The sequence below is a fragment of the Cheilinus undulatus genome, linkage group 4 (assembly GCF_018320785.1).
Source record: "Cheilinus undulatus linkage group 4, ASM1832078v1, whole genome shotgun sequence".
NCBI classification, from domain to species: Eukaryota; Metazoa; Chordata; class Actinopteri; order Labriformes; family Labridae; genus Cheilinus; species Cheilinus undulatus.
The window spans coordinates 55,647,672-55,660,599 of NC_054868.1; the positions used below are offsets into that span (position 1 = coordinate 55,647,672).

The window sequence follows — 12,928 nt, forward strand, 5'->3', positions numbered from 1 at the left end:
AGGCATAAAATGGCACAAAGTGGGTGAAAAGTGGAAAAATGGAGAAAAAGTGGAAAAAAATGAGAAGTTCCCCCAAAATGAGTTACAGGTGGCAAAAAAATGCCCAAAAACAGCAAAAACGTGGCAAAAAATAAGAGTAAAAGTGACTTTAGTGGGCAAAAATGCTGAAAACAATGGCTTTTAATGGCAAAATGCAGCTTAAATGGGCAAAAAGCAGGATAAAAGAGGCAAAAAAACTGGTGGCAAAAATGGGATAGAAGTAGTAAAAATGGGCAAAAAGTGGCAAAAAGAAATGTCAAAAGTAGGCTTAAAGCAGTAAAAATGGATTAAAAGTGGCAAAAAAAAGAATGAAATCAGAAAAAAAAAACTGTAAATAAGGATTCAAACTGATGAATGTGACTTGTAATGGATCATTTCTGAGGTCATAGTTTCCTTAATAATGACACTAATCAGAAAGAAAAAGAAATAAAAACACACATTAGGGCCCCTCCCTACCGTCTCCTGCAGGGCTCTACAGGTATGGATTATGACATCTACCTGTGCCAATGATTGATCAAACCCAAACACACCATTAAAGGAAGAATAATGACGTCAGTGCTGACTGACCAAAGAAGGGCTCCTGTTTATTTGTATCTATTTACTAAAGTGTTAGATAAAAGCTGATCTACAGTTCTGTTCTATGGCAGTGCCCCCCCCCCCCACAGCCATGCCTGTGTATGAAATGTGCCATCTTCATAAAGACTGACTTAACTTGCCTGTTAGTGGCTGTAGCCCATCCTTTAATTGGCTAAAGATGGAGGCAGACTGTATGTGTGACTGGCAGCCGTAAAGCCTTCCAGTAAGCTGGGTTGATTTCACTTGGAAAGCCGCGGAGCTTCATCTGGCGCTCTCTCTGCTCTCTAAGCCTCTTAGCAATCACGAGCGCAGCAGATGCAGCGAGAATGCCAATCAGGAGCTCCTGCTGAGCGGAGAAACCCGCCGGCTGTGCCACTACAAGGCTCAAATCTGTGCCCCTGCCCTCACACTGACTCTGGCGCTTTTTTCTTTGTAGTCCTCGAACCTGACCCTGCTGCAGACACACCTCAGCTGTCAGGAGGAGGATGTAGCGTCTCCGCCACACAGCTACGACAGATCCTCCTCAACGCAGAGCCATGCTGCCACAGGACGTGGGGACGCAGAAGCCACGCCGTGTGTCGGAGCCCCTGTGCGGACTGGATATCCCTCCTGTCCCGCCTGGGCTGTTGAAGAACCGGGACTTTCCTCTGAACGTGAAGCGCAGGCGCTCGGGGTCCACACCTGAGCGAAAGGTGAACTGCGTCCTGGTGGGAGACGGAGCTGTGGGCAAGACGAGCCTGATAGTGAGCTACACCACCAACGGATACCCCACAGAATACGTCCCTACGGCGTTTGACAACTTTACTGGTAATCATGGGGCACAGCTGAGAGGATTTTTACCTTTACGCACGACTTTTACGCACCAGCTCTGAGGCTGATGTGTAGTCCTTTACTCTGATTCTCCTCTGTGCCCAGTGTTTCTGTGTTAAAGCCTGTATATTATCCCTTTAGTAAATGATGCTGAACGTGTCTGAAGTACAGTCCACCTCTCACAGAAACATGTGCCTTGTTTGTCCTCTCAGTGATGGTTGTTGTGGACGGGAAACCGGTGAGGCTGCAGCTGTGTGACATGGCAGGACAGGTAGGCTGCACCTTTTCTGTTTTCTCCAAGTAAATACATGATCATAGATCTCTAAATAACCATAAAAATATAGATCATGTAATCCTAGATGACATTTAAGACCTTGTGGCATCTTCTGGACAAGCATGCTTACAGCTGTTCATCTCAGCTTTTGCATATTTTGCTGCTCTTTCCTGGTAGAAATGGGGTCTGGTTGATGGATCAATCAATGTAAGTCATCAGTGATCAATAATATTTGTCTGTACATTTTTGGCACGCCCATGGTAGTCTCTGTGTTTGTGTCTGTTGCCCCCTGCAGACCGCTTTGAGCCCCTGAATCTTTGAAGACCCCCTAGTGTTAGCAGCCCTACTGTACAAAGGAACTCCAGAGATAATAGCGCCCCCTGCAGGAACAAAATCTGACTTTTTCAGCAGTTAAGAAGCCCCACTGTCTTCCTGTGCTCTGTCGCCCCCTTTTGGTTGTAGACCGATGTAAATGAGGTTGTGTATGGACCAGGGGGGTTTCAAAGTGTGTGAGAGTGAGACTCCCCTACGAAGAACTGATTCATTCAGTGGACCCCCACCCACATAAAGATTCAGATTAAAAAGAAAAACAACCATATTTTCAAACATTTATGTTTAATTTTAAATGTATTTAACATTTTTATATCTTTGGTATTTTGGTCTGCAGATGTTCTTAAACATCCGTCTTTACCAGGTAATCAGTTATTTGGTTTCAGTCATGAATTTATTGCCAATACTACCTGATTATTCTGCTCTGATAATCCTTAAAGCAGCGTTACTCAACCAAAGAGCCAAACTGTTGAAAAATACCTCTGCAAGAGCCACAATCTAAGAGGTGGAAAGTGGTGAAACAGCTTAAAGTAGCAATAAAATTAAGTTATAGATGGCAAAAATGGTCAAAAAGCAACAAAAAAAGGGGAAAAATGGGGATAAAAAGTGAAAAAAGATGGGTGAGCAGTGACAAAAAATGAGTAACAGGTGGCCAAAAACAAGGCAAAAAATGAGTAAAAAAAGCAGTCAAGAGTTGCAACAAATGGGCAGAAAGTAGGAAAAAAGTGGTATTACTGACAAAAGGATGCTGAAATGGATGAAAAGTGAAGAAAAAATGGTATAAAGGGGCAAAAAAGTTTCCCTTTTTCAAGGTTTTCTAGGGGAATGATATTTAAAATGAAGTCATCAAAGAGCCCCTAATAATCACACACTGAGTATCGCTGCCTTAAAGTTACTATAGTCTATTCATTTTCCTCCATGCACAGCAGAAGTTAGCAAAGAAAACCTTTTTTTTCCTGGTTTATGGTTCTGTGCCTCCCGTGAAGCTCTGTGGCACCCCCCAGGGGAGGCCCGCCTCACACTTTGAAAACCACTGGTATAGATGAGAGAAAGCATCTATACTTCAGGGCTTCAGCTGGGTTGGGACAAAGGCCGGTGTCTGAGAAAGGGTCTTATATATGAAATAACAGAGTTATCTCAGGACGTATAGATCAGATTTATCAGTCTTTTTCTTCCATGCCTCTAGGAGTGATCCTGCTTTAGCTCTGTCTTGTTCTGCACTAGCCTGCAAAAGCATGTTTTGCTCCTAAAATGGTCAAAACTTCTCAGCCAAGTGGTGTCAAAGTCGGCACTGGTCGTCTCAGAATGCCCTCTCAGATTGTGCTGGTTGCACGTCACCATGCACTCTTTACAGAGTAAGCACACAGGCACAACAGGAAAAACACAAACTGTTCTCTACAGCTAGTCTTCTTTCTAAATATCAATAATTGCTGGTCATTTCTGCTACACTTACAGTGCTGTGAAAAAGTATTTGCCTCTTCCTGATTTTATTTATTTATGCATATTTAGAAAAGGTAAGTCTTTATTGTCCCTGAGAGGCAATTTAGTTTGCAACAGAAGTTCACACACTCCATACACAACACAAAATACATAGGTAAACATAACTCCCATGGGTTTCCTCATGACTGAGATCAACACGGCACACAACGGTCCAAATCTTTGTCACACCTTCATTTCTCAGATCATCAAACAGATTTTAATCTTAAACACAGGTAACCCGAGTAAATTCAGACATGGTTGTTCCATCCTTGGTGGCTACAACTGTAAGAAAGTCAGTGAGTCTCTCACATCCCTGTGGAGGAATGTTGTCCCACTCTTCTTTGCAGAATAGTTTTCATTCAGCCACGTTGGAGGGTGTTTAAGGTCACACAGCATCTCAGTCAGATTTAGGTCCAGACTTTGACTAGACCACTCCAGAACCTTCATTTAGTTTTTATGGTCTTGGCTCTTCTTATTTATCTGATTTGTGTTTACCCTCTGAGCCCAGTAGAGCCCTCAGGTCTTCAGGAAGTTCTCTGTTAAAATCAGAACTAAAACTTATGGAGAGGCGTCTTTTTATCTCTCCGGCCCCCGTCTGTGGAACAGCCTACCTGAAGACCTGAGGGCTGCTCCTAACGTCAATGTTTTTAAAATCAAACTCAAGACCTGCCTCTTTACTCTGGCGTTTAAGTAAAATTTAGTTCATCATCTTAATTTTGTCTGTTTTTTAGGTTTTATCTCACTATATTTTAATTTTAGGATTGCTTTTTAGTAGTTTAGACTCTTATCATCACTTTACCAAGCTCTCTTTTTATGTTTTTTACTCATTTTATACAGTTTTATTGAGCTATGTTTTTTTAAATTCTTATTTTAATATCCTTTTTTTCTGTTTTTATTTCATTTACCATTACCTTTTTTTTTAAGATTCTGGTCTAACCTCCAGTGTTTCCTCATTCTAATAATAATAATAATATCTTGAATTTATAAAGCACCTTAAAGAAACCCAAGGACGCTTTGCAGGAACTCATAGGCATGGACAAACTATGTGAGGGTGGGATGAGTGTAAGGGTGGTTTAGTGAAGACTGTAGGCTGTGGTGAACAGGTGGTGCTTGAGACGTTTTTTTAAAATGTCCAGAGATGGAGCGCTACGGATGTCTGCAGGAAGAGTGTTCCAGAGGGTGGGGGCTGCAGCACTGAAGGCTCTGTCTCCATAGGTTCGGAGTTTGGTTTTGGGCATGGAAAGTAGGCCGGTGTCTGAAGATGGAAGGGTGCGGGATGGTGTGTATGGATGGAGGAGATCAGAAAGGTACTGGGGAGCCAGAGCATGGAGAGATTTGTATGTGAGGAGGAGGACTTTGTAGTTGATACGGGACTTGATAGGGAGCCAGTGGAGGTGGATGAGGGTCGGAGTGATGTGTTGCCAGGGTCTAGTGCGGGTGAGAACTCTAGCTGCAGAGTTTTGGACGTACTGAAGCCTGTCCAGGGTTTTGCTGGGAACTCCAGACAGGACTCCATTACAGTAGTCCAGGCCGGAGGTTATGAAAGTATGAATGAGTGTTTCAGTCATTCTGAATTTTAAGATGGCATTTCCTCAGTATGCATGTTCCTGCTTGTAAGGAATCCATTATTGATGGCATAGTTGCCAATGTTGTATAAGGACTACAGATTGGGGAAGAGGATGGGATGGGGGTGAACTCGTGTATTATTCTTTTAATTTTCTGTTGTGTGTAAAGCACTTTGTGCTGCATGTCAGTGTATGAAAAGTGCTGTAAGTTCCATCAAGTACAGCAAGTGGTGCAGGTCCTGGTCCAGACCATCGCACTACCACCACCATACCTGACTGCTGGTCTGATGGAATGGCATGGATGATGTCATCCTTTGAAGGTGATATCATCCTTTGAAGGTGATATCATCCTTTGAAGGTGATATCATCCTTTGAAGGTGATGTCATCCTTTGAAGGTGATGTCATCCTTTGAAGATGATGTCATCCTTTGAAGATGATGTCATCCTTTGAAGGTGATGTCATCCTTTGAAGATGATATCATCCTTTGAAGATGATGTCATCCTTTGAAGGTGATGTCATCCTTTGAAGATGATATCCTTTGAAGATGATGTCATCCTTTGAAGGCGATATCATTCTTTGAAGATGATCTCATCCTTTGAAGATGATGTCATCCTTTGAAGATGATGTCATCCTTTGAAGATGATATCATCCTTTGAAGGTGATGTCATCCTTTGAAGATGATATCATCCTTTGAAGGTGATGTCATCCTTTGAAGATGATATCATCCTTTGAAGATGATGTCATTCTTTCCAGATGTCATCTCGTTTTTTTCTTCTTTTGTTGTTGTTGTTTTGTTTTTTTGTTTTTTGTTTTTTTGTTTTTTTGTTTTTTTGTTTTTTTTTTTAAATAGTTTGCAATAGTTATTAACTTTATAAAAATGGGTGGAACTATTGAGGGTTAGAGTTCCAGAAAGTTCCTCTTTTGTCTGGTCTGTTTTCAGAATATTGTCCCAGAAGTCTTGGGGATCATCAGGACTTTTTTGGTAAAATGTGAGATGAGCCTTTGTGTTCCTTTTGTCAGCAGTGGTTTTGGCTTCCCATGATGCCATTGTTGCCCAGTGTCTTTCTGATTGTTGAATCATGAACTTTGACCTTAACTGAGTCAGTGAGGCCTGCAGGTCTTTAGATGTTGTTCTGGGTTCTTTTGGGACCTTCTGGATGAGTCATCCATGTGCTCTTGGAGTCATTTTGTTAGGCCAGCCACTCCTGGAAAGGTTCACCACTGTTCCAGGTTTTCCCCAGTTGTGGATTATGGCTCTTACTAGGGTTGCCTGGCGTCCCAACGCTTTAGAAATGTCTTTGTAATCTTTTCAGACTGATAGATGTCAGTGACTTTGTTTCTCATCTGTTCTTGAATTTCTTTAGATGGTTCCATGATGTGTTAGAGATCCTTTAGCCTACTTCACTTCACAGACAGGTTCTGTTGAAGGGATTTCTGGATTTAACAGGTCTAGCAGTAATCCTCTGTGTTGTGGATAGTCAAACTGAACTCAGCTTTCCAAAATATGTGATTAATAACAGTTAATTCATGATTTAACCAGGGGGAGTCAATGACTTTTACACAGGGCCAGGCAGGTTTGGATGGTTTCCGGTCTTTAAAAAAGGTTTATTCTAATCTGGACTATTTGTCTCCTGTTTTTAAAGGACGAGTTGGACCGTCTCCGCCCGCTCTGCTACAAGAACGCCGACGTCTTCCTCCTCTGCTACAGCGTGGTCCGCCCCTGCTCTTTCCGCAACCTGATTAACAAGTGGGTCCCTGAGATCCAGCAGTACTGTCCCGGAGTGCCGCTGGTCCTCGTGGGCACCCAGCTGGATCTGAGGGAGGACGTCCAGGTCCTGATCCGCCTGTCGCAGAACCAGGAGCGGCCCGTGGGCACCGAGGAGGGTCTGCGGCTCGCTCAGGAGCTCGGGGCGGTGAGCTTCGCCGAGTGTTCGGCGCTGACCCAGAAGAACCTGAAGGACACGTTTGATTCGGCCATCTTGGCCAGCATCGAGCAGACGGACAGTTGCAGCGTCCAGCAGCAGAGGATGACCCTGAGGAAGAAGACGCCCGATAAGATCAAGAGTCTGTCGGAGACCTGGTGGAAGAAGATCACCTGCCTGATGGGAGAGACCAGCTGTGACTTCAAGTGAACAGTAGCATCAAACCTGGGTCGGGTCATGGTTGTTAGGGCTGGTTTGAGTCAGCATGCTAGCCGAGGTTGCAGATGGCTCAGGATTATCAGAAAACACATGGAGTTCCAGAAAAAGCTCGAGATAATTAATCTCTATCTGCAGGCTTGGCTGAGAGGCTGTTGGCCATCACTCCTAGAGGCTTTATCATCCCTAAATGACAGCCAGGTTCCTGGGTAGTCCAGTTTTTACTGTCCAAAGAGAGCAGAGGTCAGCTGATGATACTAAACCACCAAGTCACAACTTTCAGTCCCATGACTTAGGCGAAGACCTGGAGGGCAAAAAGAGCCAAAGACAGCGGCAGCTACCGTTGACCTCTACGTGGAGCTGCAGCATGTATTCAATTCTTCATATGTTTAAAATGATGCACATTTGAAGAGTCAGATATTAATTCAAATGATCAACAAGTTATTCTACTGAAGAGCAGACTTTTTGATGTATTTACCAAGTGTTTGGGTCAGTAACGCTGCTGTTTGGGAGGTAAAGATCAAGAAAGTTAGCCATAGGTGAGTCCCAAGCATCACTGTCAGCTGTTGGCCAGTGTTCTGGTGCTGTAATGTTACAGACAGTCATATTTAAACCAGGTCTGTTCACTGATACGGTCTTATTTCCTAAAGCAGTGGTTTTCAAACTTTTTTCGGGAAGGAACACCTAAGGTTAAGCCAAAATCTCACCTGGTGCTGTAGCGCCACCTAGTGGTCAGTGGTAGCTGACACTACTCTGAAGTTTTTTTTTTAAATTTTTGCCCTCAAAGCCTTCATGTAGTCACATGACTAAAGCTATGAATATACAGCCCTATATCTACGTTTATTTGACCAATGATGGCACTATCAAAAGCCAGGCTGGATAGAAATCTGAGTTTTCCTCCCAATGAAGCAAACCTGAAAAATGTGCATCTCCATTTCTGTTCTGAGTAATGGTAAATATTCAGGCTCTTCATCCATTGACCGTTTTTCTTAACCTCCATGGACCCTCAGTGATACTGGGGAAAGCTTCCCCCCTCCCCCTCCTCATGGGCGGCCTTGGATGGATGGAACGTTCCAGAGGTTACAGCCCTTAGAGAAGGAGGCCAATCTTCATGCACAGCTATGATTTCATATGGCAGTAGTTCTCAACCTTGGGGTCGGGACCCTATTGGGGGTCGCGAGACACTGAGAGGGGGTTGCCAGATTCCCTAAAAAAAAAAAACTAAGCATATTTTTAAAATTACACTGTTGCCACTTTACACCAATTTCAACCCATTTTCATCAATTTTAACACATTTTTGTCATTTAACACCTATTTTTGTCAGTCTTAAACTCTTTCCACCACTTTTTCTGTCTGTTTTTGCCACTTTTAAACCAATTCTTGCCACTTCAGATTAATGTTGTCTCTGTTGACCCATTATTGCCAATATTAACCCCTTTTTACCACTTTTTTTTACACCCAATTTTTCCCATTTTACCACATTTCACTATCTGATATGCCAATTTTTGCTAGTTTAACCAATTTCTGCAAATATCTGCCTATTTTCTCTTTCTTAGTTAACACTTTTTTGCCAGTTTATAGCCATTTCTAACTCTTTGAGCACCAGCATTTTTTCAAGAAAATATTTAATTTTGATATCAAGATTTCAAAAGGCTGCAGCTTGAAAGTGGTTAGAGATAAAGGCATACTGTAAATGAGGAAAATCTTCAGTATGACCCAAACTTTGTGATGGGAGTAAATTCACTCATCTAATTTGCATATTCTGACATTACCGGGCAGCCTCCACCACCATTGGCTGTGCCTTTTCTCCAACAGCATTCTAACATGACTGCCCCTACCTCCATCGCTATTTTCGGTGTTTTGACCACCCCAATATCCCCCCACGCCCCCCCACCGGCCACAGTGAGGCAAAGCATCGGCCTCAGCATGTGCTGCTTGTTGTGCATGGTGCACAGACGCACCATCAGTCTCACCATGGTTTCAGCAGACGACTGAATGTCATGTCAGAGGGTGAATATTCCTCTGTTCCTCCCAGCATTGGGAGAATTCCCGCTAAAATTCACTCTCTTTCTCTCATCTCCTTGACCAGGGGTGGGTCTTTCAAAACTCTCTCTCTCCAAAACTTTGAATAGAAACACACCCACAAATGCTGCTGGGATTGAAGTTACTCATGTCCGCCATCTCCTGGTGTAAAGTAGTAACAACATTAGGCACCATATTTGCAGCTAGAGCCTGTTTAATTCAGCAATGTTGCTTGTCACAGTTTTGCAATTTTGGTGCTTAAAGGGTTCAATTTAATTTTTTCACCAAATTTCCACACATTTTTGCCAGTTTAGAGCCCTTTCAGCCTCTGTTGAACTCCCTTTTACCACTATTTATGTCCAGTTTTTCCACTTTAACCTATTTTTGCAATTGATTTTTTTTTTTGCCATATTTATGTCATTGTTGCTCCTTCTAACACATTTCTGCTTCTTTTAAAATCCAATTTCACCACTTTTCCACTCTTTTGCCATTTTTAACCCATTTTAATTCTTTCTTTTCCAACAAAAGGTATTCACATTTTCAGAAGGCTATTTACTACACAAATGATTAAACATATGTATTTCTGTGATAAGAGTGGTTATTTTATCAGGATAGATATAAATGATGGTTATCACAGGTTACCTTTATAATGGATCATGGTTTTGCTGACCTCCATGGTCCCCCAGTTTGGCTGGGCACCAGAAAGCTCTCCCAGTTACCCCCTTATGGGTGACCTTGTCTGCAGATGAATGTCTTGAAAGTGCATGGCCGTGTTGATCCACCTTCAGGTCCAGTGGGGCCCCCGGTCTGTGACACCTTTATTTTAGGGGTCGTGGGCTGAAAAGGTTGAGAACCCCTGTCATATGGTATAGTAGACAGAGAGGGGGAGGTTTGTCCCTATTATTGAAGCCTTTGCTCACCAGCTTTGGGGTGAAACTTTGGCACCAATGATGAATCTTAATGAATCACTGCACAGTCTGATTTATTTGCACAGTCATGGGATCAGCTGTAGACGCAGCACCATTCAGTCTCTTTAATTTTTGTTCCTTATATCGATGACTCCGCCCTTCTACAAGGATGGTAAACCAAACCCTGAACATGATCAGACCCAGGTTTAGTGTGGTGATGATTCTAATGTGACCGTCCAGCCGGCTGAAGGAGATTTAATATTTTGTCTCATGTTTTCACTTTACATCCAAACATCAGTAGTGACTGAAACCATTGTTACTTTACCTGTTATTTATTTATTTATTTAGTAGACTGGTTTTATTGCCATTGCTGATCATGACACATGCTCAGAAGCCTTGATTAAAATTTCTAACTACTGAATATGATTTAACTCTGATTCCATTTTTTATTTTGAAGGTATTTAAAGAGACAAGATGTGCAGCAGCTTGATCAGCGTTCACCTCAGCGTTCTTAGAGGCTCTGCTCTTTTTCTGTGGGTGGATAAAGGCGACATGCGGTCAGGTTAATCAGGATCAAGTGTCATTTATTGTCTCATCTGCTCCCTGATCCTCCTGACCCAGTCCAGACAGACCTAGAGGCCTCTGCACCAAACCCCATCCTGAACTGTCCCGGGCTGTCAGACACAGAGAGCCTGTGTGGGATTTTGGTTTTATTTAACAGTAAGAATGATACCACCCGTTTGTAGCCCTCCACCCGATACAGAGCCGGCCTGGTGGGGGGCACGTCAGGTCACAGCCTCCTCTAATAGGAGCAGACAGGACCACCTGGATGGGATTAGACCAGCATATGGGGCCTGAAGCTCTTTCCACAGATGCATCACACCTTTCACCCAGGCAGGACAGGCAGATTCCTCCACTGCTCAGGTTTTATCAGCTCTATGGGCAAGTTAGGGAAAGAAGAAGTTAGCATCAACTGATTTTACAAATAAATGACACTGACACATATTCATGGTCGAACTGAGACTGTTTACGCTGCATCAGCATCCATGCTGGGTATCTGGACACAGGGTGGTGATCTTCAAAGCTTTGTGGATGCACCTCAGTGCTTACTGATAAATGCCTGCTTTACAATAGCCCAGGCTGCATACAGAAGATATCTGGGATGCCTTCATCTGGATTAGTTCGGTAGTAGAGCTGCCGTGTGGAACGGCACAAAATAAAGGCCGCCCTTTAAGAGGGACTTAACACACAGTAGTCCACTAGTAAGCATAAAGAGTGGTGTGTTTACATCTTAAAATGAGTTATTAATTCTATCCAACCAGAATTCCACAAGCTTTTTTACTAAATATTATATAACTGTCACCATTTATGACAAAATGAGGGGGGATGATGAAGAGGTGCAAAATGAGGGAAAAGCTGTTGAAGAGGTGCAAAATGAGAGGAAAAGCTGTTGAAGAGGTGCAAAATGAGAGGAAAAGCTGTTAGAGAGGTGTCAAATGTGGGGGAAAAGCTGTTAAAGTGGTGCAAAATGAGAGGAAAAGCGGTTAAAGAGGTGCAAAATGAGAGGAAAAGCTGTTGAAGTGGTGCAAAATGGGAGGAAAAGCTGTTAAAGTTGTGCAAAATGAGAGGAAAAGCTGTTGAAGAGGTGCAAAATGAGAGGAAAAGCTGTTGAAGAGGTGCAAAATGAGAGGAAAAGCTGTTAAAGTTGTGCAAAATGAGAGGAAAAGCTGTTGAAGAGGTGCAAAATGTGAGGGGAACGCTGATAAAGAGTTGCAAAATGAGGGAAAAGCTGTTAAAGTTGTGCAAAATGAGAGGAAAATCTGTTCAGGTGCAAAATGAGAGAAAAAAGCTGTTAATATGGTGCAAAATGCGGGGGAAAAGCTGTTCGAGAGGTGCAAATGAGGGGAGAGAAAAAGCTGTTAAATAGATGGAAAGTTTTAAGATGACTAAAGAAGTATTCAAGGATCTTCATCACCTACATGAGAAGATGAGAAAAGGTGAAATCTTGGGACAGCTGTGTCTAGCTCTGTGTCAGTGAGACCCAACAGAATTCATACCTGTGGTTGATTTTGCACAGGACACTAAAGGTTAACAGGTGTTCTCCCTTCACCTGGCCTGGATTCCCTCACTGAGGACCTAACAGATTTGACGGGCAGCTGCTGGAGCGTCTCTGGTGTCTGACACGGATCACCTAAGGGCTTTCAGTCACGCGAGGAGAGCTCATTCTGACACACAGATAATCCCTCTACATAAACACAACACGCCTTACATGTGCACAGACTATTGCATCACTCCAGACCAGCTCTGAAGCTTCAGGACCCACCACCACATCCTTCATGACAGATTTGGACCCATACTTCTTAAAAATTTCAACCATAATCAAACGCTGATGATGAAAAATAGAGTAGTTTGGACTGAAGATGGAAAAAAAGATGTAACCAAACTAAAAGATGGAGTAATTTCCTTCAAATCAGACAATTTTGCCTCATATCTTAAAAAGCATGACATTTGAAGTTAAAATAATGTTTTTAAAAGGCAAAATATGAGATAGAACACTAATACCATTCATTTTAAAAGTCAAAAATGTGAGATACAATTCAAAATCACGAGTTTTAAATGTCAAAATATGAAATAAAATTAAAAATCCTGAGTTTTTAAGGCTAAAAATGACACCAAAGTGGGCCGGGTATAACGGATTTGGTCCCCGGGCCTTGAGTTTGACACCCCTGCGGCGTTAAATCGCATCAAAATATACTTCTCCTGAATGACCAGCAGGGGGCGCCAGA

The 12,928-nt window shown here is 42.8% G+C and overlaps 1 protein-coding gene across 1 annotated transcript; it reads left to right on the forward strand.

The window, feature by feature from the left end:
- The first annotated feature begins 1,151 nt into the window (after nt 1-1,151).
- On the forward strand, nt 1,152-7,206 carry LOC121508463 (rho-related GTP-binding protein RhoU-like). The gene is made up of 3 exons (XM_041785337.1): nt 1,152-1,422; nt 1,638-1,696; nt 6,718-7,206. The coding sequence occupies exons 1-3, from the start codon at nt 1,152-1,154 to the stop codon at nt 7,204-7,206; spliced, it is 819 nt and encodes a 272-aa protein (XP_041641271.1).
- The last annotated feature ends 5,722 nt before the right edge of the window (nt 7,207-12,928 follow it).

Coding starts and splice junctions, on each gene's coding strand:
- LOC121508463 (XM_041785337.1), top strand. CDS start 1,152: ATGCTGCCACAGGACGTGGGGACGCAGAAGCCACGCCGTGTGTCGGAG. Junction 1,423..1,637: donor GGCGTTTGACAACTTTACTG/GTAATCATGGGG, acceptor TTGTCCTCTCAG/TGATGGTTGTTGTGGACGGG. Junction 1,697..6,717: donor TGTGTGACATGGCAGGACAG/GTAGGCTGCACC, acceptor CTGTTTTTAAAG/GACGAGTTGGACCGTCTCCG.